Below are 26,235 nucleotides of genomic sequence, written 5' to 3'. Positions count from 1 at the left end.
AAGCAGGTATGATCCCCAGCAGTACCCCTCCCCCCCCTTTTTTTTTTTTTTAAGCATTTTGCTAAATTGTTAAGGCTGGCTTTGAATTTGTAATCCTCCTGCCTCAGCCTCCCAAGCTGCTGGGATTACAGGCATGTGTCACCTTGCCAGGCCACAAAGGAATCTTGATAGAAAGGATTTAGAAGAAAGTTCACACACGTTGCAAATAAAGACTTTCTAAATGGGTTTGTGTGAACATTTCATTCTTTTCAGCCAAGTTCACCATAAAGCTTGAGCACAATGCTGGGCACATTGCAGATACTTGAATGTATTATTTATTTATTTTTTGGGGGGTGCTGAGGATTGAACTTGGGCACTCAACCACTGAGCCACATGCCCAGCCCTATTATTTTTATTTAGAGACAGAGTCTTGCTGAATTGCTTAGTACCTTGCCCTTGCTGAGGCTAGCTGTGAACTCAGATCTTCCTTGTTTCAGCCTCCAGAGCCACTGGGGTCACAAGTGTACGCCACCATGCCTGGCATGTTGTTATTTCTTGAGGTACTGGGGATCTGGTACAGATCCAGAGACTTGTTCATATTAGGCAAATATGTTCACTGAGCTATATACCCAGGTCTTTATTTTTTGAGACAAGGTCTCAGCTGGGCATGATTGAGCAAGGCTTTAAGCAATTTAGCAGGACCCTGTCTCAAAATAAGAAATAAGAAAAGGTCTGGGGAGGAAGAAGTGCCTCTGGGTTCAAACCCCTGTACTAAGCAACAACCATAAAAGGGACAAGGTCTCATTAAGTTTCCCAGGTTGGCCCAGAACTTGCCATCCTCCTGCCTCAGCCTCTTTAGTAGCTGGAATTGCAGGCATGCACTACTGTGCCCAGCCAGAATCACTCTTTTTTGTTTGTTTGTTTGTTTTGAGAATTTTTTTTTTTTTAATATTTATTTTCCAGTTATCGGCGGACACAACGCCTTTTGTTTGTATGTGGTACTGAGGATCGAACCCGGGCCGCACGCATGCCAGACGAGCACGCTACCGCTTGAGCCACATCCCCAGCCCCAGAATCACTCTTTAAATAGTTGTTAACAGTGTTAACTCTGGATTCAAGGGAGTATATTATTTTGATCATCAACACTAATAAGATGGTCTTCAGGCCAGGTTTGATGCATAGGCCTGTAAACCCAGACAGGCAGAAGGATCACAAATTCAAAGCCAACCTCGGCAATTTAGGCCCTAAGCTACTTAGTGAGACCCTATCTCAAAACAAGGGCTGGAGATGTGACTCAGTGGTTAAATGCCCCTGGGTTCAATCAGGCCTTTAGGGAAATTATGTAAGATTATTAAAGTGCTGATTGAATTTTTTAACTTTTTTAAAATTTTTATTTTTGGTACTAGGATGGAACCCAGGGATGCTTTTATCACCAAATATGCCCCCAGTCCTTTTTTTTTTTTTTTTTTTTTAATGTAATTGTAGATGGACAGAATGCCTTTATTTTATTTATTTTTATGTGGTTCTGAGGATTGAACCCAGTGCCTCACGAATGCTAGGCAAGCACTCTTTTTTTAAAAAACTTTTTAATATTTATTTTTTAACTTTTTAATATTTATTTTTCACAACATCTTTGTATGTGGTGCTGAGGATCGAACCCGGGCCGCACGCCTGCCAGGCGAGTGCGCTACCACTTGAGCCACATCCCCAGCCCTAGGCAAGCACTCTTAACACTGAGCTACAGCCTCAACCTCCCACCCCCCCAGTCCTTTTTTTTTTTTAAGAGAGAATTTTTTAATATTTATTTTTTAGTTTTCGGTGGACACAACATCTTTATTTTATTTTTTATGTGGTGCTGAGGATCGAACCCAGCGATCCTTGCATACCAGGTGAGCTTGCTACCACTTGAGCCACATCTGACCCCCACCACCCTGTCCTTTTCTAAATGTTGAGACAGGGCCTCAGTTCCTGAGGACTTCATCAGTTCTTGAGGCTGTCCTTAAACATGCAGTCCTCCTCAGCCTCCTGAGTGACAGGGATTACAAGCATGTATCATCATTCATGAATGCTTGAATGTTTTAAAGAATACATGTGGTTAAAAATTTTCTGAGAGGGATGCAGGAGATGTAGGAATTCTCTCCAGGAGAGAGGAGTTCCTGTTTGGAGAAAGGCAAAGAAGGGTGTCCCACGAAGAAATGGTTCCTTATCCTTCTTGGGGAATATTAATGGGAAAGTAGGTAAGATTGAACAGGTCGTTGACTGCTTGCTAATGTGACCTGAAAAATGGCTGATGGACATTGTTATCACCTAAAGGAAAAGGTCAGTGTGAACTCTGATACACAAGGGAGTTGAATTGGATTATTGTGATATTCAAGTTTGCTGCATGACCCCTCTGCCTTCTTTGAACTGAATTAAGGATGAATAAATGAAGGGGGATAGGGTTGTTTTATAGGCAAATAATGACTGAGGGAGGAGCAGCTTTGGGAATAAAACTTTTGGGTAACTCGATGCTCCTCTATAACATAGGCAGGAATCTGGAAGCGGGGGTGGTGTGTCAGACAGGATCTCCTGGGTTGGAGCGGGAGTGGAAGCTGTTAGGAGACATTATGACCACAAGAGAGGCCAAGGACTGCCCTCCCATCCATTAATTACTCAAAGCCGGTGGGGCGAGAGAAACCGTTGTTGCCAGCCGGGCGTAAAGGCCCTAGGCTGTAATCCCAGCAACTCAGGTTGAAGTCGGAGGATAGCAAGTTCAAGACCGGCCTGGGTAATTTAGCGAAACTAAAAAAGGGCTGGGGATGCAGCTCAACGACTCATTCCCCAGTACCGAAAAAAAAGTACAAAAAATACTTTCAGCAAAGAACGCGCGGGAAGTCCGGAGTTTTCCCGCCACGGCCAGGAGCAAGACCAGTGACGTCAGAGCTCCGCCTCCACGAAGACGCTACAGTTGGGCTCCGCCCTTACCAACATGGTGGCAGGCGTGGGACCCGAAATAGCTTTCGCCTTGACTCTACTTCCGGGGTGAAGGTGGGACTACCCTGTTGAGCCCCACCTCTTCCGCAGACGCCCGCGCGTAGCGGGGAGGTTACTGGACCCTTCATTCTGCCCCTCTTCCCCCGTAGAGTTCCTGAGTTCCTGAGGCGTGCTGCGTCGGCAACGGTAGTGACGCGCTTTGCCGGGAGAATGGCGGACTCCAGCATGCGCCGCGTGATTCCCAGCGACCTGTATCCCCTAGTGCTAGGCTTTCTGCGTGATAACCAACTCTCGGAGGTGGCAAATAAGTTCGCCAAAGCGACAGGCGCTGTAAGTTCTTGGCTTGGGGCACGTTCTGGGGTGGGATGACCCCAAGGCTTCAGGCCCTGACATGGTTTAGGTTTTCGGGGAGGTCGGTTGGGTCCGCCAGTCCAGATGTCTACGAGACTTGTGTCGACCTATCCAGAGTGATGGGAGAAAGCCGGGGGCATCGGCGCCTTCTAACTAGATAGCGCAGAGTCCTATTGCTTTTTCCTGGTGATTCAGGCAGCGGCGGCAGCGTGGGTCACGCGTGGCCTAGGTCACATGGCTGGCAGAGTGCGGAGAGGAGCTAGCGATGCGTCCCACAGCGGGCACGGACTTTGTGGGGGACTTTGTGTTCGCCTAACAAAACGTGGTTTGACCTTACCCTCAATGGCACTTAGCTGGGACTTGGGAGTAAAATGAAATTGCTTCAAAAATGAAGGCTAGGATTTTCGTTACAATCTAGGTTTAGGACCAGAACTGTCACTTTTTAGATCTATAATCCTGGCTACTCGCTTAACCTTTCTTAGTCTGTTTTTTTTTTTTCCTACAGAAATGTCATCCACTTTTTAGGATTTTTGCAAGTTTCAGTAAGATAAATATACAAAGTAACAGCCCCAGTTCTTGTGCACAGAAAGTAGGGAGTGAGTGACAACTGTTATCCTAGTTACGGCAATTTATGGTGCTCCAAACACCTGTGAGAACAAGATGATCAGGAATATGAAAGACTTGTAATCTACATCTCAAAAAACATGAGTTATGCTTGCATGAGGAACACCTTGAGGAGCATAGAGTAGAATTCCTGGGAATGATAGGATAACTAAAAGTAAACTTGTCCTTTTGAAACAGACTCAGGCTGCAAAAGTAGAGGATCAAATTAGTGTATAAAGGACTACCTTAATCTGGAATCTATTCTATGTGATCTAACTGCTTTCTTATTGGAACTGTTTTGACTGTTAGGCAGTGTGCATGGAATTGGGCATTTTGGAGTTAGTATTCCTTTTGTTGGGGGAGGGGTTACCCAGGGATTGAACTGAGGGGCACTCAACCACATCCCCAGCCCTATTTTGTATTTTATTTTAAAGACAGGGTCTCACTGAGTTGCTTAGAGCCTCTCTGTTGCTGAGGCTGACTTTGGACCGGCAATCCCGCAATCCTCCTGCCCAGCCTTGCGCCAGCTGGAGTTAGTTTTTGTCACTAACTTTATGAAGGACTTCTAAAAGCCAGATGCTGTTTCTCACTGGGCGTGGTGGTGCATGCCTGTAATCCCAGCAGCATAGGAGGCTGGGATAGGAGGATCAAGAGTTCAAATCCAGGGCTGGGATTGTGGCTCAGCCATAGAGCACTCCCAGGACTCGGGTTCGATTCTCAGCGCCACATAGAAAATGAAGGCATTGTGTTGTGTCCATCTACACCTAAAAAATAAATATTAAAAAAAAAAAAATTCAGGGCTGGGGATGTGGCTCAAGCGGTAGCGCGCTCTCCTGCGTGCGACCCAGGTTCGATCCTCAGCACCACATACAAACAAAGATGTTGTGTCCGCCGAAAACTAGAAAATAAATATGGAAAAATTGTCTCTCTCTCTCTCACACTCTCTCTCTTTTTTTTTTTTTTAAAGAGAGAGAGAGAATTTTTAATATTTATTTTTTAGTTTTCGGCGGACACAACATCTTTGTTTGTATGTGGTGCTGAGGATCGAACCCGGGCTGCACGCATGCCAGGCGAGCGTGCTACCGCTTGAGCCACATCCCCAACCCCACACTCTCTCTTTAAAAAAAAAAAAAAAAAAAATACAATACTGCCTTAACCCTGGCAGTTGAGGAAAACCTAAACTCCATCTCAGAAATTCCATTGCTTTATTAAGACCCTTTTAAAAAAAAAATTCAGAGCCAGCCTCAGCAAGGCCAGGTGCTAAGTAACTCAGCGAGACCCTGTCTCTAAATAAAATACAAAAAAGGGCTGGGGATGTGGCTGAATGTTTGAGTGCCCCAGAGTTCCATCCCTGGTACAAAAAAAAAAAGAAAGAAAGAAAAAATCCAGATACTGTTTCTGGATGCTAAGCCCTCTCTGTGTATTATTGCATAGTCTCCCAACAATTTAATAAGATGTGTAGTACTATCTCCTTTTTATGGAGAAGAAAAGAGTCTGAGAGATTAATTTGCTGAGAGTAATATAGTAATAACTACAGAGGTGAGTTCATCTCTACCTGGCTGTCACTAAGCCTGTACTTTTTTTTTTCTTTTGATGCTGGGTATTGAACTGAGGCCTTTACACATGCTAAGCACACAGTCTATCTACCATTGAATTATATCCCTAGGCTATGAGATTTACTTATTTGCATACTGTAAAACCTTGCCATTTTTTGCAGTTATCAGTTTAATTAATAACTGAATAAAATTATTTGTTTTAGCAGTATTGGGGATGGAATCCAGGGCCTCCCACATGCTGTGTAAGCACTCAACCTCTAAGCTACATCCTCAGACTTTAAATTTTATTTTGGGACAAAATCTCACTAAGTTGCCTAGGCTGACCTCTAGTGATTCTGCTGTCTCAGCCTCCTGAGTAGCTTGAATTATAGGTACGTAATACCATGCCCACCTTTAAATGCAGTTCTTTTTGGGAGGGGGGGTTGAATTCAAGGGCGCTTGACCACTGAGCCACATCCTCAGCCTTATTTTGTATTTTAGTTGCTTAGAGCCTCACCGTTGCTGAGGCTGGCTTTGAACTCACTTGATCCTCCTGCCTCAGCCTCCCCAAGTTGATGGGATTACAGGTGTCTGCCACCTCGCCCAGCTGAATGCAGTTCTTTACTGAATATATCACACTTATCACTCTTCTCTGGGAGGCTTATTTCTAGTGGTTTGGTATGGGTAATCCACATTGTATCAGATACCAGCTTGTATTAGTGTTTGTGCCCCTGTTTCAGTGTAAGATTAAATTCTTAGATTTAAATGCAATACTAGAGTAAAAGGAATGAACATTTGGAAAGACTTTGATAGTGCCAGGCATGGTGGCGCACTCCTTTAATCCCATCAACTTTGGAGGCTGAGAGGATTGCAAGTTTGAGGCCAGCCTCAGCAACTTAGAAGGAGATGTGATTCAGTGTAAAGCACCCCTGGATTCAATCCCCAATACAAAAAAAAAAAAAGATAACTATGGATTGGCAGGCAGGGAGTAGGTGGTGCTACAAACTTCAGGAATATTTTTCTCCTAATTTGTGCAAGTGGGAAACGTTTTGTGAAAATTTAACATTTCAGAGTGAATAAATAACCAATACCTACATAACAAGTCACATTTAATGAAAGTGTAACTCAAAATCTGACTTCTCTTTGAATAACTAGGATAATGTTTTCTTACCCAGCTCTTTCTTCTCTACAGACACAGCAAGATGCCAATGCCTCTTCCCTCTTGGACATCTATAGCTTCTGGCTGAAGTAAGCCTTCCCTGTTCTAGCTGGGCTCTCTTCTTCCCCCAGGTGGGCTGGGCAATGTTCCTTGGTTTGAGAAGGTCCTGATCCCCCAGAAGTTAGCCTAATCTTCCTTAGCAGGTCAACCAAGGCCCCAAAGCGGAAGTTACAGACAAATGGACCAGTGACGAAGAAGGCTAAGAAGAAGAGCTCATCCAGTGACAGCAGTGAGGACAGCAGTGAGGAGGAAGAGAAGAAAGTTCAAGGGCCTCCAGCTAAGAGGGCTGGTAAGGGGGTTGAGCGTGGTGGCTCCAGGAAGATAGTTTGCTTCTTGTCTGAACCACATGATGATTCTTACTGGGACCTGTACTTTCATTCAGCTGTACCTGGCAAGCGGGCCAGTCTGCCTCAGCGTCCTGGAAAGGCTGTGGCCAAAGCTTCAGAGAGTAGCAGTAGTGAAGAATCCAGTGATGATGATGAGGAGGAGGAAGAGGAAGACAAAAAGAAAAAGGCTCCCCAGGTTTGTAGCTTTGTGCAAAAAGGCAATTGCTTAAGGGTTTGAAAAGGAAGGAACCTAAAATTGGCCTGTTACTTGTGACCAACTGGGGTGATAATGACTGTTTAGTAGGTTATTATGGGGAAGAAAAGGGATTTTTCATGGAAATTTGAAAGTCTGGAAAGAATGTGAAGTTGAAGTTGGGCTTTGAATCTAAGGGAAATTCAAATCTGCTTGAGTGGTTTGGGTTCTTCTGGGACACTGTTTAGGTTTCCAGGAATAACAATGTATTTTGTTAGAAGTTGTTAGCGGGATACAGCATAGACAAGGCCAGTATATCAGTGACCAAACTTTTTGTGTCTTTTACTGAGTGTTTTATTCTTGCCATATTCTGCCCTGCTTGGACTACTCTCATCTGTAGTGTTGCATAAGACCCCTAAAGAATAAAAGGAGGGGTTGAGGATTTAGTTCAGTGGCAGAGTGCTTGCCTAGTATATACAAGGCCCTGAGTTCAGTCCTCAGCCCTTGAAAAAAATAAATAAGTAAATTTAAAAAAAAAAAAAAGGAAACTTGGATGCCCTCACCCAGAAACTCTTACTGATTCCCCTCCTGTGTTTTCTAATAGAAGGGAGTTAAACCCCAAGTCAAGGCAGCCAGAGCTGCTCTTAAGAAAGCCAGGAACTCTGAGTCGGATTCTGACTCAAGCTCAGAGGATGAGGCACCAAAGAACCAGAAGACAAAGACAACACCTGTGGCAGTGAAAACTCAGGCAAAAGCCCCACCCAAACCAGGTACTGTTTTTGTTCCCAAGATATTGGGTATGGATGGTTTGGGAGGTTGAAGCAGGAGAATCGTGAGTTCAAAACCAGCTTCTTCAACTTACTGAGACCCTAAGCAACTTTGTGAGACCCTGTCTCAAAATAAAAAGGGCTAGGGATGTGGCCCGGTGGTTAAACACCCCAGTACCCCCCCCCAAAAAAAAAAAAAAAAAAGGCCAGGGACCAGAGTGCCCTGGGGACTGGTATTAAAATTGCTCATTAGACACCAGATTGAAATGGTATTGGTTATTGAACTAGAGGAGGTGATCATGAACAGTGTGGGGTTTTTTGTTTGTTTTTTAAAGAAGACTTCTATAGTTTTCTTTGTGATAAAGGTTAGGTTATATTTATAAGAGCTTGTCTGAATAGAGGCTGAAATGAAAGACTTCAGAGGATTTATTTAAATGATTCTTCTCAGGCATACCAACTCGAGTAGATCCTAAAGTAACCAATGGCAAAGCAGTCAGCAGCAGTAGCAGCAGCAGCAGCAGCAGTAGCAGTGATGACTCAGAGGAGGAGAAGGCAACAGCCATCACCAAGAAGGTGATATACCTTTTCTGGGCTCTAACTTTTCTCAGGGAAGAAGTGGCCAGGGGGATGGGAGAGTCTTCATTCTCAAGCAGAATTGTTTGGCTCAGTATTTTCCTCTGGTTATCAATTTTTCTCTCGATACAGACTGTACTTAAAAAGCAAGTTGTAGCCAAAGTCCCAGTGAAAACAGCTGTCACCCCTGCACAGAAGAGCTCTAGCAGTGAAGATTCCTCCAGTGAGGAGGAAGAGGAGGAGAAAAAACCCATTAAGAAAAAAACAGGTGATTGGACTTGGGAATTCAAGCTTTATGACTGGCCAGTGCTTAGTTGCAGTCACCACATGGACCTTTCCTTAGAGCTACTTGAGTGCCTTCATGACATGACAGCTAGCTTCTCCCAGAGCTAGGAATCTAAGAAAGTAAAGAGGATGTCACAGTGCTGTGTATAACCTAGACTCGGGATTGAGCTAAGGTCCTTGTGCATGCTAGGCAAGTGTTACGCCTGAGTCAGCCCTTGTATATATCATTTTTTAAACAGGTCCCTACAGTTCAGTCCCCCCACCTTCTGCTCCACCACTGAAGAAATCCCTGGGTACCCAGCCACCCAAGAAAGCTGTGGAGAAGGTACAGCCTGTGGAAAGCAGTGAAGACAGTAGTGATGAATCTGGTGAGTCAGAGATGCTGCTTCCCCCTAAAAATGGGTCTGGGGAGGTTATAAGAATTAGGAAAATAAAGTTGGGTGTGATGGCACATGACTGTAATACTAACAGCTCAGGGGGCTGAGGCAGGAGGATTGAGAGTTCAAAGCCATCCTCAGACAGTTTCAGCAAAAGTGAAGCACTGAGCAACTCAGTGAGACCCTGTCTCTTAAAAGGGGGGGGGGGTGGGCAGCTGGGGATGTGGCTCACTGGTCAAGTGCTCCCAAGTTCTCTCCTGGTTGGGTTGGGATTCTGGACCCAGCATAATGCCAGTTATTTCTTCCTAGATTCAAGTTCTGAAGAAGAGAAGAAACCCCCAGCTAAGGCAGTCATCTCCAAAGCAACCACAAAACCAAATCCAGCAAAAAAGGCAGGAGGAAGCTCTTCAGATAGCTCAGGTAAGGCATACAGAGGCCCTCAGTGCAGCTGCTATAGGGCTCCCTGAATTCGATTTGAGGAGCTGTTCATTCTGTTTTCCTCTGTCTAGACACTGACAGCTCTGAGAATGAAGCTCCTGCCCAGCCAGCTAGTACCATCAAGAATTCCAAAAGTAAGCCAGCTGCCACTCTCAAGCCACCTGTGGCTAAGCCAGCTACAAATACTAAGCAACCTGCAGGCAGTGGCCAGAAGCCTCTGACCAGAAAGGCGGATAGTAGTTCCAGTGAGGAGGAGAGCAGTTCCAGTGAGGAGGACAATACAGAGAAGACTGTGGTCACCCCTAAGTCCAAGGTGACTGCCAAAACAGCACCATCTCTCCTTGCTAAACAGGCTCCTCAGAATGGTGGGGACAGCTCTGATTCAGACAGTTCCAGCAGTGAGGAGGAAGAGGAGAAGACATCTAAATCCCCAGTTAAGAAGAAGCCCCAGAAGGCAGCAGGAGCTATAACGCCTTCTAAGACAGCCTCTGTAAAGAAAGTCAAGGCTGAGAGCAGCAGTAGCTCTTCTTCTGATGACTCCAGTGAGGAAGAGGAAGAAAAACCCAAGAGCAAGGGCACTCCTAAACAACAAGCCCTCAAGGCCAATGGCACCTCAGCATTGACTGCCCAGAATGGAAAATTAGGCAAGGACAGTGAGGAAGAAGAGGAGGAAGAGAAGAAAAAGGCAACAGTGGCAGTTTCCAAGCCAGGTCTGTATCCAGAGAACCTGTCCTCAGTTTTGTTCCCCATGTCTGACAGGATAATACTTTTGGATGTTGGGCAGTGAGAGAAGGCCTAACAGTTTTCTGTTGTGGACCCTCAAAGCCAGCCTCAGCAAAAGCGAAGTACTAAGCAACTCAGTGAAACCCTGTCTCTTAATTAAAAAGTAAAAAAAGGGCTGGGGATGTGGCTCAGTGCTCAAGTTCAATCCCCGGTACCAAAAAAAAAAAAAAAAGGAAAGAAAAAATTAGTAAGAAATCTCTGTTTTTTCATTGCTTTTGGCTAAAGTGAAACAGGGCCAACACATGGTGTGTTTTCTTACTGTTTTTATTGCTTTCCTGGTTGGGTTAGGACCTGGGCCCAGCATAATTTCTGAGGAGGAATGGGAAACTACTATTGAGTCTGGCTTTTTCTTTTGTAGGTTCAGGAAAGAAACGGAAGCAGAATGGGGCAACCAAGGAGACAGCAACTCCTGAAGCCAAGAAGATTAAGCTTCAGACTCCTAATACATTTCCGAAAAGGAAGAAAGTAAGTTGTCTTGTTTTCTTCTCGGGAGCCAGTCTTTAAAAGGAAAATATGCTATCATCTTTACAGTTTGCCCTGGCACCATTCAGCCGCTAAATGACCCCATCTTTAATTTCCTACATAATTCTTTAGGGAGAAAAAAGATCATCTTCCCCATTCCGAAGGGTCAGAGAGGAAGAAATTGAGGTGGATTCACGAGTGGCAGATAACTCCTTTGATGCCAAGGTGAGAGGGGATGGTGTTTACCATTCTTGGGAAGTGGGGGAGGCTCAAGGAAGCATTTGAAGCCCTCCAGGTTCAGTTTGTCTTGGGTAGGGAGTAGAAAGAGAAGACATGGGGGCCCTGGCATTGTCCTGTGTGTGTTAATTGCCTCTCTCTCCTTACCAGCGAGGCGCAGCTGGAGACTGGGGGGAGCGAGCCAATCAGGTTTTGAAGTTCACCAAAGGCAAATCCTTCCGGCATGAGAAAACCAAGAAGAAACGGGGCAGCTACCGGGGAGGTTCTATTTCTGTCCAGGTCAATTCTGTCAAGTTTGACAGTGAGTGACCTGGGGTCACCTTAGGTAAAACAAGGATGATGATGGGAAGCCACTCATCTTCTCAAGTGGACCTGGAAACCCTCAGCACTGTTAGTGGAGGGTCTTGGTGAGGACAGAAGGTTAGAGTAGGTCCTAAGACTTTGCAACATTAACGTCCTCTCTGGTCCTTTTCTTTGTTCCTAGTTTTGTACAGATTTGTTTTTGAGTGTTGAGTATCAGGGACAACGTAAGAAGAATGTTGTTTTTTTAAGAAAATCATTTTAGTTGTTCCAGTCTTCCTGTTCTGTGGAAGTCCTCATACTAAGAAATTTGTACATTTTATATTAAATCATTTCTTATTGATTTTTGTTGTGATTTTCAGAGGTGATTTCCCACGGATAAAATCTTAATTATTGCTTAAGACATGGTAAAAGGTCACATGAATTTTTATAATTGAAGACTTCTGCCCATGTGAGTGTACATGACCACATTCACCCCTACTTTCCTCAGAGCCCTAGTAAGGGGAATTTAAAGAATGGTTAATGTATATGTATAGTCTGTTGAGCATGCATTTTAGTTCATTCTCATTCATGTGTCTGGGACTGAAGCTTTCAGCCAGCATGGACCTACCCAATATTTTGGGATAAAATTCACTGTTCTGTTACAGGCAGAATTTTAGTGTGGTGTGAATGCCATGGATCAATTTAAATATTATGTTTTCTGTGATTTTTGTCGTTTGCAATACATTTGTTTTTTGTTTGAAAGCAAACTTTTGTATGATTGAACGGTATTTTTCAACAACTTGACCCTTACTAATGTTATACAAAGTGGAGGACTACATCTTCTCCTGTTTTTACATTGTTGAAAAAAAAAATCACATGAATTTTATGTGAAAAGCACATTTTACTTGGTATTTTTGCCTTGGTAGCAGTGGTGACCCAGAATTGATTTAATTCATTCCTACATGGTGGAGAATTACCGATCAAGAATGTTGAAAAAAAAAAAAAACTGTGATTAAAAACCTCAGTCCTCAGTACAGGTAGATTACATCAGGTGAACCCAGAGGCAACCTTTATATGTTCTCACATAGGTGGAAAAGAACCGTTGCAAAACAGATGATCTGATAAAATTAAGTAGAGTGGGATTGGGAAATCCTAATAGATTACTGTGTCTTCATGTTGGTACATAGGAGCAACTGATTTGTTCAGTTCAGAAACTTAACACTGAAGTTAATAAAAAATCGGTGAGCAGATCGGGGCCTCTCAGCGTCACCAGTTGCTGTGTGTGCACGCGGAGGACTGAGCTAGCTCGCAATAAACACCTCTTTGCTGCTTACATCAAAAAAAAAAAAAAACGGTGAGAAGAGCTGGGGGTGTACCTCAGTGGTATATTTAGCACTTGCTTAGCATGTGCGAGGTCCTAGGTTCAATCCCTACCACCATAAAAAATAACTAGTGAGCAGAGACATGATTACTATCTAAGAAAACTGATTGTAAGACTGAGGTGACCAATGCTGAGTTAGAGCATGGGGGAGGAAAGAATCATTGAGCTTTCTGGAGGCTGGGCAGTTTCTTTGTCGAGAACATGTACCCCAAGCTTTCATTGATGCATTTAGGTCTTTTGTTTGAATTCCATACTCACTAAATAACCTGATAAAATCTGGTTTTCAGTATAACTGCTCTAAGAAGAAATGCACTGTTCATGCTGACATACATATTTCAGTCTGCATGGCAAAAGTTCTACATCTTCCCACAAAATAATAAACTAACTGGTTTATAATGTGCCTCGGGAGTCCTATTATTGAATCTGAACCCATCCTGCTCAAATCAGAACAACTTTGGTGCAAAATAGGGCCAGGGTCCACACTTGTGGGTTCACTCGGGAGGCCTTTTGGCAGCACATTCCTGATTCTTGGTCACACCTGGTCTCCTAGTGCCTTTTCAAGGCTTTATTTCCGCTAAACTAGGGGTTGGTAAAATGGCCTGTAGCCAAATTCAGTCCATGGCTGGTTGTTAAAAATTTTAAGATTATGTTTTTGTATTACCTAGGTTTTTACATTTTTAAAGGTATCTTCAAACTGTAGGGCTGCATGAGGTGGCACATGTGGCACAAGCCTGTAATCGCAGTGTCTCTGGAGACTGAGGCAGGAGGATTGCAAGATCAAAGCCAGCCTAAGCAACTCCAGGGAGACCCTGTCTCAAAATATAAAAATAGGGCTGGGGATGTGGCTCTGTAGTTAAGTGCCCTGGGTTCCTAAATGCCTTTTTAAAATTTTTTTTTTCCCCCTTTTAATACTGGGGAGTGAACCCAGGGCCTCACATGCTAGGTGAACCCTTTTATCATTGAGCTACATGCATAGCCCTTTATTATTTTGGGGGAGGTTTGGGCACCAGGGTATGCCAACAAGCCTAGGAGCCTAAAATATCCAAAATGTAGCCCATGACAGAACTGATTTTTCCAACTCCTGGTTTAAATCTGTGCCTCATAATACCGACTGAACATAAGAATTATCTGAGAGCTTAAAAACTGTTCCTGTCCCCAGGTCTGTTGAGTGCTCCTTTGTGGGGGGAGGGGTGTGGTAGTTAGAAATTGATAAATCTCCCTGGTGAGTCCAATGAGCAAGCAGAATTGAGAACCACTCACCTAAGGGTATTTGAAAATGAATGAACCAGTCTTGGTGGTGCATGCCTAAAATCCCAGCCACTGGGGAGGCTGAGGCAGGAGGATTACAAATTGTAGGCCAGCCTCAACAACTTGGTGAGGCCATCAACAACCTAGTGAGACCCTGTCTCAAAAAAAAAAAAAAAAAAAAAACTAAGTGGGGTAAAGTGCCCTTGGGTTCAATTCCTAGTACAAAAGGAAAAAAAAAATTGGGAGTGTTGGGGGTATAGCTCCAGAGGTAGAGCACTTGCCTGAGGCCTTGTGTTCCAGCACAGGAAAAAAAATAAAGGTATTGTGTCCATCTACAACTAAATAGGTGGGCATGGTGGTGCACACTAACAATCTCAGCAACTCCAGAGGCTGAGGCAAGAAGACTGCAAGTTCGAGGCCAGCCTCAGCAATTTAGTGAGAACCTGTCTCAAAAATAGCTGGGGAGGGCTGGGGTTGTAGCTCAGTGGTAGAGCGCTTGCCTTGCACATGTTAGGCCCTGGGTTCGGTTCTCAACACCACATTAAATAAATAAATAAATAAATGAAAACAAAGATATATATTTAAAAAAAAATAGCTGGGGATGTAGATCAGTGGTAGAGCTCCCCTGGGTTCAATCCCCAATACCAATAAAGGATTTAAAAAATTTCCATCTCAGCCCCATCTTTTGGAACTTGGTCTCCTTCTAGAGTTTCTGTATGTAGTTATCCCTCATTATCTAAAGGATATGGGTTCTAGGACTCCTAAACCCAATCTCTGAAAATACCAAAATCTGTAATGCTCAAGTTCCATTTATAAATGGCTCCATATTTTGGTATACCTACATGCATACAAATTTAAATCATCTCTACATTGCTTACAATACCTAATACAAGCCAGTTCTAGGATATGTGCATTTAACTTTTTTTTTTTTTTTTTTTTTTTGGCAGTGCTGGGCATTGAACCCAGTGTCTCAGGAATGCTTGGCAAGGTTCTACCACCAACCTGCACCAATTGTACATTTATTTATTTATTTATTTTAGAGAGAGAGAGAGAGAATTTTAATATTTTTTTTTTAGTTTTCGGCGGACACATCTTTGTTTGTATGTGGTGCTGAGGATCGAACCTGGGCTGCACGCATGCCAGGCGAGCGTGCTACCGCTTGAGCCACATCCCCAGCCCCCAATTGTACATTTAACATGTTGATCATTATTGCCCTATAAAACCATCCTAAATTGTGGTTCTAGCAACAATGCATAAAAGTGCCTCTGCTTGCCTTCTAACCAACATTACTTACCATGTTAATGTCTGCTACTTGGATAAATGAAAATACTATCATGTTATTGGTTTGTTTATGGCTCTTTGTTTTGTGGTAAAACATTAAGTTTACCATCTTAACTATTTTTAAGTGTTAGAGGTGTCAAGTATATTCACATTGTGCAGAGATTTCTAAAACTTTTTCATTTTATAAAACTGAAACTATATCCATCAAACTCTTTTTTAATTTTTTTTTATTTTTTTAATATTAATTTTTTTTAGTTTTCGGCGGACACAACATCTTTGTTTGTATGTGGTGCTGAGGATCGAACCCGGGCCTCACGCATGCCAGGCGAGCGTGCTACCGCTTGAGCCACATCCCCAGCCCAGTCCATCAAACTCTTAATCCTCCCCCAGCCTTGGCAACCATTCTACTTTGTTTTTATGATTTTTGACTACTTTAGATACTTGATATGAGTGGAATCAATAGTATTTGGCTTTTTGTAACTGGTTTATTTTATTTAGCATAATATCCTCTATGTTGTAGCAAATTGCATAATATTCCATTGTATGCATCTACCATATTTGTTTATCCATGTCATTGCTGTTTGTATTGGATGTACATTTCTCTTACACATTTAATCATTGGTATTTCTTTTCTATTTAGTGTAGCCAGCTCTGTACCTTATTTCAATTAATTTATATTTTTCTTAATGATTTGTGCTTTTTGATATATTAAGCAGATTAGCCATCTATCATGGATTGCAAATATTTGGTTTTCTGGTATTTGCATTTTATAATTGAATACAATGTACATCTATCGATTTTCTCCCCAGATGAATCAATTGTGATCTTACTGTTTAAAAACCAAAGCCTACCTTATTTTCCTGGTGGTGGTGGTGTTTTATAGTTGGGGTTGAACCCAGGGATACTTTATCACTGAACTACATCCCCAGGCTTTTATATTTTTTATTTTGGGAACGTTCTCACTAAGTTGCTGAGGCTGTCCTCCAACTTGGAATCCTGCCTCAGCCTCCCGAGTTGCTGCAATTACAGGCATGCACCACCATGCCCAGCTTCTGGGTGTTTTTTGTTGTTTTTGAGATGGGACTGTGTTACCGAGACTGGCCTCAAATTTGTAATCCTCTTGCCTCAGCCTAATGAGCTGGAATTATAGGCGTAAACCACCATGCCCAGCCACTTGTTTTTCTTTTGCATTTTATGAACATATCTGGAAACTTTTCCTATCTTGTTTGCTTTTTTTCTTTGATTTGCCGCAGTGGGGATGGAACCCAGGGTCTTATGCATGCTGGACAAGCTCTTCACCACTGAGTTACATCCTAACACTTTTGTGTGTATAAGTGTGTGTGATTTGGGGTTTGTTTTTTTATAGTAGACTTCTTTTCCTTTTAGGCCTTGCAAAACTAAACTTGTTCATTATCTGCAGCTGATGTGTTACATTAATGAAGCAGTTTAGCAAATTCTCTAACAACATTCACTAGGAAGGTAACCCTAACCTAATCCTAACCCTAACCTCTGTCTTCTGTTTTGTCATATGTAAAATGAGAGTACCCTGTCATCTCAGAGGGTGGTTATTGTAAGGACTGAGAATTTTTCTAATGAACTTAGCATAGTCCCTGTTATTGTAGGCACTACATCACTGCCACTTGCTCAATAAAAGGATTTTTTTTTTTTCTTTCTTGGTGGATTGTAGTTCAATGCTAATATGGCTGTCAGGAAAACAACATTTCTAGGTGACCACTGAATTTTCAGATCCCTTTTGCTCCCCGAGTTTGCTTATGCTGTCTGCAGTTACTGAGGTAGCCAGTAGGTGGGGGCTCTTGCTCACTGCATAGGGAGCTAGAGAATATTAATTGAAGAATTAGTTGAGAATACTAGTTGAACCCTTAACAAAAGTTCCATTCAAAAACTTCAGGAATCACAGCAAGAGAATCTGCTTGTATGTATTCCCTGTGTTCTTTGAGTGAGAGTGAGAACTGGATACAAAAAGAATAAGACACACACACCCTCTTTTGAAACTCCTTGGTTCTGGAGAGTGGTGAAGCCTTCTGATCTTTAGTCTGTACTGGTTATCCATGAGGTAGTACACCTGTTACATTAAAGCTAGCTGCAGGCAACATGGCTTGTATGAGCGATAATGTTCACCGCAGAACCTCCAGCCCTTCCAAGGTAAAGACAAAGAAGGAAAAAGAAGCGATTCCAATCAAGATGAAAATACTGGTTGCCTTTAGCAAGGAGGAAAAGAGTTGGTGATTAGGAGTGGCATAAAAGCAATTTCCTTGAGTTGAGCAGTGATTTAGATTAATTCATTAAGTTGCACTTCTATCCTTGTATTTCATCTTTTTTTTTTTTAAGGAGGTGCTATATTTCCTTGGGATAGGTAAGATAGAAAGAAATCTAGAAGAAAGTGAGGGTTGGAGCAAAGGGAGATTTCTGAGGATTACAAAAACAAAGTAGAAAGAGTGGCTGGGAGCCAAGGACCCTGAGAAAGTGTTCCTTGGGCTGGGGATGTAGCTCAGTGGTAATGTGTGTTTAAGCGTCAGTACTAGAAAAAGAAGAGGAGGAAGAGGTTGAGGAGGAGGAGAAGGTGTACCCAAGGCTGTTTGCAAAGTGAAGCCAAATCTCTCATCTGCAAGCCCCAGCAGTAACTCCAGGCTCTAGAAAGCAGCCCCAGGAGCAATAATAGTGAGGAGCTAACTACAGAAATACAAAAGGTAGTGTCCATTATTGTACTTCTACTACTTTTTCAAGGTCCTCCCACTCCAGCTGAAGTGACTTCCAGAGATATAAAGAGTTAATACTCTTTCCACCCCTGTCATTTTTCTCTTTTCCCTTTTTTAAAATACATGTATTTATTTATTTTTTTTTTAAAAGTTATGTGTGTGTTTATATGCATGTACACACACACACAAACTTTTTTTTTTTTAGAGAGAGAGAGAGAGAGCGAGAGAGAGAGAATTTTTAATATTTATTTTTTAGTTCTCGGCGGACACAACATCTTTGTTTGTATGTGGTTCTGAGGATCGAACCTGGGCCGCACGCATGCCAGGCGAGTGCGCTACCACTTGAGCCACATCCCCAGCTCCTATTTATTTATTTTTAATGTGGTGCTAAGGATCGAACCCAGAGCCTCAACCATGCTAGGCAAGCACTCTACCACTGAGCAATAGCCCCAGCCCCAAAAACATGTATTTAGTTGTAGATGAACACACAGTATCTTGATTTATTTTTATGTGGTGCTGAGGATTGAATCCAGTGCCTCATACATATGAGGCCAAGCACTTTACCACTGAGCTACAGCCTCAGCCCCTCTTTTCCCTTTTTTTGGGAGCCAGATACTAAATACAAGAGCATTCAAAAACAACTGCATATACAGGAAAAATTACTGACAGTGCATGCCCAGGGTCAAGAAAGAAATTCCATGAAGGACTAGGTTTGTAGCTCAGTGATACAGTACTTGCCTACCATGTATGAGGCACTCTGTTCAATCCTCAGCACCACATAGAAATAAATCAATTAATTAACCAAAAATATTAAAAAAGAAATTACATGAGAAGAACTTAAGTTTGTATCTTGGACTGACTGTTGGCACATATACAACTATGACAATTTTTTTTCTTTTTGAAATATGGTTGCCATCAGACTGGTATTAAATTTGTGATCCTCCAGCCTTAGCCTCCTGGGTAGCTGGGAATACAGGCATGTGCCACTGCACCTGGCTAAACTATACAACTTTTTTTTTTCTCCCCTTGCAGTGCTAGAAATTGAACCCAGGACCTCCTATATATATATTAGGCATGTACTATGCTACTAAGCTATATACCCCACAACAATTTTACCTGCCACCCCCAATAACAACATAATGACAAAACCTTGGGGAAGGAGAGAATCAGATTTCCAGAGTTACATTATTAGTTTCAAATGTCTGGGGTTTGGTTTTTGTTTTGTTTTTCTTTGCTTTTTCCTTTTTATTGGGGATTGAATCCAGTGTTGGATTCAATTGGGGTGGTTATACTACTCTCTCTCCCTTTTCCCCTTGTTGATACTGAAGATCCAACCCAGGATCCAGTGCTAGATTCAATCCCCAGTACTGCCAAACAAAAACAAACTACATTCATGGTTCTAATTTGTAATTTATTATTATTATTGTTATTTTTTGTGGTATTGAGGGAACTATTCTACTGAGTTACATCTCCAACTATTTATTTATTTATTTTAATGTCTTTATTTATTTTTATGTGGTGCTGAGGATCAAACCCAGGACCTCACATGTGCAAGGCAAGCATTCTATCACTGAGCTATGGCCCATGCCCCTCCACCTATTTATTTAGTTATGTATTTATGTATTTATTTTGTTTCAAGATAAGGTCTTACTAAGTTGCTGAGGCTGGCCTTGAACTTTGATCCTCCTGCCTCAGGCTTCCAAGTAGCTGAGATTACAGGCATTTGTGCCACCATGCCTGGCTTCAAATGTCTAGTTTTTAGTGAAAAGATTATAAATCAGGCAAAGAAACAGGAAAGTGAGGCATATTCAAAGGAAAAATAATAAATATATAGAACCATCCCTGAAAAAGACCTCATAGCAGATCTATTTAGACAAAGACTTTAAAATGACTGTTTGGGTTTTTAAAATAACTGTTTTAAAGGCAACTCAAAGAACTAAAGGAAGATATAGAGTAAGTCACATTTATGTATGAACAAAGTGGATATATCAACTAAGTCATATAAAACCTAAAAAAAAAAAGGATATTGAGTTGAAAGGAACAATAACTGAATCAAAAAATTCACCAAGTAATATAAAGACAGATTGAACAGGTAGAGGGAAGAATCCATGAACTTGAAGATAGAAAAAAGGAAATTTATAGGTCTGAGAAAGAGAAAGAAAAAGAATTGAAGAGAGAAAGGCCGAGAGTATTTGAAGAAATAATGGCTGAAAACTTCCCGTTCAAGGTAAGTGTTCTGCTGAGCTATATCCCTAACCCATGTGCATAATCTCATAATCTGTTTTGTTTTTTCCTTTCTTATGCTTTTTATGTGCTTGTCAATTCTTACTGTGCAGCTTAACATCTCCCAGTACAAAACTGGAAGTGGTTATACTACTCTCACTCTCTCTTTCCCTTGTTGATACTAAAGCTCCAACCCAGGGCCCTGTGCAAGGCAAGCACTCTACCACTGAACTATACCCTAGCCCTAGGTATCTACTCTCAAAGGGTAAACTTTCAATATTTCATCAGTATATATAATGTTTGGCGTAAGTGTTTTCATTTATTTATAAAAACTTTGACAGAATATTGGAGTTCCATTCATAGTTTATTGCAAATTCCTTTTCTTTCTCTTTCTCTTTTCCCTCGTCCTCCTCTATTTTTTTTTTTTTTTTTTTTTTTGGTTGTACTGGAGAATTGAATGCAGGGGTGCTTTATCACTGAGCTACATCCCCAGTGCCCGCCCCCCTCTTTTTTAAAATTTTGATACAGAGTCTTGCAAGTTGCTTAGGGCCTCTATAAGTTGCTGAGGCTGGGCTCAAACTTGCAATCCTTCTGCCTTAGCCTCTAGATTTGCTGGGATTACAGGTGTTTGCCACCACTTCTGGCCAAATTGGCTTATATTTTGACTACTTTATTTGTTCTGTCTTCCTTTTGGTCATTTGTTTTATTTATTTTTCTGGTGGATCCAAGGCTTTGGGCATGCTGGACAATTGCGGTACCACTGAGTCATATCCCCAGCCCTATCATGCAGTTTTTATCCTTTATTGCATCAATATGGCATATTCCACTAGTCAGTTTTTATGTTAAACCAACCTTACATTCCTAGGATGAGTCCCACCTGATTGTGACTTATAATCCTTTTTATACTTTGCTGAATGCTGTTTGCTAGCATTTTCTCCGGGAGTGGGGGGTTTGCATCTGTATTGATTAAAGTTTATTTGTAGTTTTCTTGTGGTACCTTTGGTTTTGGTATCAGGATGACACTATTTTCATAGAATGAATTGGCAACTCCTCCCTCATCTATTTTCTATTTTTATGTTTGTGAAGGATTGGCCTTAATTCTTATTTAAATATTTGGTGAATTTGCTAGGGAAGCCATCTGGGTCTGGGCTTTTCTTTGTGGAAAGTTTTAAGATTACCAATTTATTCTCTCTACTTGTTATAGTTCCATTCAAATTTCTACTTAATTTTGAGTCAGTTTCACTAACGTGAGTCCTTTTGGGAATTTATCTTTCTCATCTAAGTTATCGGATTTTGGGGGGCACACAATTGTTTATAGTATTAAAATTGGTAATGGGCTGAGTGTGGCAGTGCACTCCTATAATCCCAGTGATTCTGTAGGCTGAGGCAGGAGTACTGAAAGTTCAAACCCAGTCTCAGCAATTTAGTGACACCCGATCTCAAAATAAAAAATAAAAAGGGCTGGGGGATTGGGGTTGTGGCTCAGTGGTACAGCACTTGCCTAGCATGTGTGAGGCACTGGGTTCGATTCTCAGCACCACATATAAATAAATAAAATAAAGGTCCATAAACAACCAAAAACATAAATAAATAAATAAGTAGATAAATTCTAAAAAATAAATAAATAAATAAATAAAGGGTTAGGTATGTAGCTCAGTGGTACAGTGCCCCTGATATTAATTCCTAGAAGAATAAGAATTGAAGGAGGAGGAAGAAAAATGGTAATGATGTCCCTGATTTTTGCTCTCTCATCCTTTGCATTATTTATTTATTTATTTGAGGTGCTGAGGAGTAGCTAGGATTTTGCTGATCATAAACCTTTCCATTTTAACCAAATTTTTCTTGTGTGGTTCTGGGGTTTGAACTCAGGGCCACATGCCAGACAAATATTCCAATACTAGACTTAGTCCCCAGGCCCAGCCCTATTTTTTTTTAAATTTATGTATTTGTTCTAACTTGTTATACATGACAGCAGAATGCATTTTAATTCATAGGACACAAATGGAGCACAATTTTTCATTTCTCTGGTATTTCGAGGGGAAGACAACCAGCGTCTCATTGGAGTGTTCTTCCACCCAGAGGAATCCAAGCCACCCTAAATAGTCACTCTAAATTTTAATATCACGAATAATTAAGCCACCGTAAGTCTTATTATCTCAAATAATTAACAAATAATAAAACACACTTAGAAATATATTTACAAAAGCGAAGCCCCTGATAGATCTAGTCCACATGGGTTCTTGAACTAGACAAAGACAAAATGACTCCAGTGGTTTATTTAAGGGGTACATCAAAGACAGGGATAAGGTTTTAAGAGTGGAGTCTTGTTTTGGGATGTTTAGCAGTCAGGTTGATTGACATCTTGGCAGGTCACACCCATCTCAGGTGCTATGTGGGATTTTAGGCAGAGCTTGAGGGGGAGGTTCACCTGCATCAGGTGATCAGTCCCTGAGGGGGTGCTACAGGGAGTTTGCAATGGCAGACCTATCCCCTCAGGAGGCTACTATGCGCAACAGTCCACACATAGCCCATGGACAGCTCTGACACTGGTAAAAAAAATAAAAAAATTTGTGGTGCTGGAGATCGAACTCAGGGCCTTGTGCATGCAAGGCAAGCCAGCCCTAACTGATTTTAAGTGCACAATTCAGTGGCATTCTTTACAATGCCACAATTCAGTGACATTTCCATTACAATGTTCACCATGATTTCTATCTAATTCCAAAACTTTTTCTTCAAACAAAACTCTGTACACCTGAAACAACACTACCCATTGCCTTTTTCCTTCTACTCCTAATAACCGCTAATCTACTTTCTGTGTCTATGAATTTGCCTGTTTTAGATATTTCATTATAAATAGAGTCATACAATATTCATCCTTTTGTTTCTCCTTTTTTTTTTCACTTAGCATCATATTTTCAAGGTTTATCTGTCTTGTGCATGTATAAGAACTTCATTCCTCTGTGTGGATGATATATTGTATGTATATGCCACATTCTGTTTATCCACTTACAGTTGACAGACATATTAGTATTTCTACTTTTCAGCTACTTTGAATAATACTGCAATGAACATGGATGTACAAGTGTCTGTTAGAGTTCCTATTTTCAATTCTTTTGATAATATACATATGTGTTGACTTATTGGGTCATATGGTAATTCTATGCTTAACTTTTTGAGGAACTAGGTCTTTATTTTTTAATAATAGTTTTGCCAGGTAAATAATTTTATGTTGACTTTTTTGTCAGTACTTTAAAGATATTTTTCCTTGCTGGTTTGCATAGTTTTTGATAGAATCTATTGTCATTCTTCTATTTATTCTTCTGTAAGTAATGTGTCTTGTTTTTCTGGTTGCTTGTCTCTAGTTTTTCTGAAAAAAATATTTATTTTCTTTTTATCACTGATTTCAGTTTTTTCACTATGAAAAAACTTGGTGTGATTTTCTTTTGATTAATCTCTTTGGGATTCATTAAGCTCCAAATCTGTGGATTTATAACTTTCAGCAATTTTGGAAATTTTGTGACCATTTTTTCTTTAAATGTTTTTTTATTTATCTTTTTTAAAAATTTTTTTCTAAACCTCTTTCCAACCATCTTCTTTCATTCTGGGATCCTGTTTTATATATATCCATTTTGCTTTCCATTCCATATGTAAATGGTACTTTGTTCTTTTTTATTCTAATTGTGTTTTATTTTGGTTAATTTCTTCTTCTTTTCTTCAAAATACTGGTGATGAAACCCAGGAGCATTTTACCACTGAGCTATATCCCCACCCCTTTACAATTTTTTTTTTTGAGACAGTGTCTCACTAAGTTGCCAAAGTTAGCCTTGAACTTGTGATCCTCCTGCTCAGTCTCCAGAGTAGATGGAATTATAGGCATGCATGACCATGCCTGGCTCTATTGTTATTTCTTCAAGCTCACTGATTTTTTTCTTTAGCACCTGCTTCTGTTCATCTAGCATATTTTCCATTTCAGTTATTGTATTTTTCATATCTAGAAGTTTCATTTGGTCATTCATATATCTTTCATTTCTCCCATCATCATAGTCATATATTCCTCTACTTTTGTGAACATGGCATATTTTTATTAACTGCTTTGATGTCTTTGTTAGTTCTATCATCATTGCAATTTATAGATATTGTGGGATGCCTAGCACCCCACCAAGGTAGGTTTCTGCTCAGGAGGTGTGAGCCACATGAGAAATTAAGAAGTCTGAAATAATTAGTAAGAAATAGAAAGAGCCAGAAATTAGATATAAAGGGGGGCATCTGTTAGGTCTTCCAGTCCTGATAGGAACTAAAACTGAACAACTGAAAAATGGCCCCAATTCTTTATTTAAAGGGGAGTACATCAAAAACAGGGATAAGGTTTCAGAGGAAGGAGTCTTGGTAGTATTGGTTCAGTGCTTGCTTCTTGGTGGGTGTGGCAGTAGTCTTGCAGTAAACGGGTTAATTGGCATTTTGACAAGCCACACCCATCTCCAAAAGGCTGTGTGGTTCAGATGGGTCACCCCATCTCAGATAATGTGCTGAACTTGTGATGGAGCTATGTAGGAAGCCATATGAACCAGGTGTTCTCAAACCAGCAGGATTGCTGCTGGGAGTTCCCAACATCAGACTTTCCTGTCTAATGGCTTCAACATTATTTTAATTCATGGATGGCTCCCAGCATAGACTTATTTGTATTAATTAATCTCACCATCTCACCACCCCACCCCCCACCCCCCGTTTTATTGATACCAAGGATTGAACCCAGAGGTGCTTAACCACTTAGCTATGTCCCCTGCCCACTTTATTTTTTATTTATATTTTAAAATATATTTTTAGTTGTTGATAGACCTTTATTTTATTTATTTATATGCCATGGTGAGAATCAAACCCAGTGCCTCACACATGCCAGGCAAGTGCACAACTGCTGAGCCCCAGCCCCAGCCCTTTATTTTTTATTTTGAGACAGGGTCTCACTAAGTTAGTTAGGGCCTCACTAAGTTGATGAGGCTGGCTTTGAACTCATGATCCTCCTGAGCTAGTGGAATTATAGGTATGCACCATTGTTCCCAACTGTATTATATACATTAAAATCTTTATATATAAAATTTTATGGTTTTTAAAATCTGTACTCATGAGAGATACTAATCTGAATTTTTCTTTGTAATGTCATTGACTGGTTTTGGTCTCAGAGTTATATTGGCTTAATAAAACTGGTTGGAAGTTCCCACCTCTACATCCTGAAAGATCTATAAAATTGGCATTTTTCCCTTAATAATAAGAAAATTATTGGCATTATTTTTTCTTAATAATAATAATAAATGTTTACCCAGCGGCTGGGGTGGTTGAAGCAGGAGGATCGCAAGTTCAAAGCCAGCCTCAGCAACAGCAAGGTACTAAGCAACTCAGTGAGATCCTCTCTCTAAATAAAATAAAAAGTAGGTTTTGGGAAGTGGCTTAGTAGTCAAGTGCCCCTGAGTTCAATCCCCGGTACAAAAAAAAAAAAGTTTAATAGAATTCACCTGTGAAACCACCTGGTGAATTCTTCATAGGAATTCACCTGGGCCTGTGTATTTATGGGAAGATTTTTCATAATAAATGCAATTTTTTCCACTGGAACTAGGAAATTGAACCCAGGGACATTCTACCACTGTGCTATATTATAAAAATATAATATATTTTTCTTTTGAGACAGGGTCTCACTAAGTTACTTAGGGTCTCACTAAGATGCTGAGGTTGACATTGAAGTTGCAGTCCTCCTACCTCAGCCTCTTGAGTCACTGGGATTATAGGTATCAGCCACTATATCAGCTAGTGATATGCTTGTAAGGATTAGAATCACACACACACACACACACACACACACACACAGAGAGAGAGAGAGAGAGAGAGAGAGCCAGAAATAAAAAGACACATATTATAATGATTTCTTATAATACAATACCTAGAATAAGCAAATGCCAAAAAAAAAAAAAAAGTAGGAGTTACCAAGAAGCTGACTAGAAGGGTCAATGGGT

General features: G+C 41.1%; 2 protein-coding genes across 3 annotated transcripts in view; both read left to right on the top strand.

Annotated features, from left to right (window-relative positions):
* Window positions 1-26,235, top strand: part of Gbf1 (golgi brefeldin A resistant guanine nucleotide exchange factor 1) — a 295,142-nt gene that overhangs the window by 97,180 nt on the left and 171,727 nt on the right. The gene's annotated exons all lie outside the window — the stretch shown is intronic.
* Window positions 3,055-13,164, top strand: Nolc1 (nucleolar and coiled-body phosphoprotein 1). Of its 2 annotated transcripts, none has more exons than XM_027930256.3 (13): window positions 3,055-3,282; window positions 6,634-6,689; window positions 6,804-6,949; window positions 7,043-7,182; window positions 7,784-7,949; window positions 8,395-8,519; window positions 8,652-8,787; window positions 9,044-9,172; window positions 9,491-9,601; window positions 9,691-10,329; window positions 10,761-10,867; window positions 10,997-11,089; window positions 11,252-13,164. In XM_027930256.3, exons 1-13 carry the CDS (start codon window positions 3,163-3,165, stop codon window positions 11,408-11,410), a joined length of 2,127 nt encoding a protein of 708 aa, XP_027786057.2. In that variant the 5' UTR covers window positions 3,055-3,162; the 3' UTR covers window positions 11,411-13,164. The 2 variants fall into 2 exon arrangements, with proteins under 2 accessions (XP_027786057.2, XP_027786056.2); XM_027930255.3 differs by having other exon boundaries at window positions 6,801-6,949.

This window comes from Marmota flaviventris, chromosome 4 (genome assembly GCF_047511675.1).
Source record: "Marmota flaviventris isolate mMarFla1 chromosome 4, mMarFla1.hap1, whole genome shotgun sequence".
NCBI lineage: Eukaryota > Metazoa > Chordata > Mammalia > Rodentia > Sciuridae > Marmota > Marmota flaviventris.
This window is presented reverse-complemented; position numbering and strand designations above follow the sequence as displayed.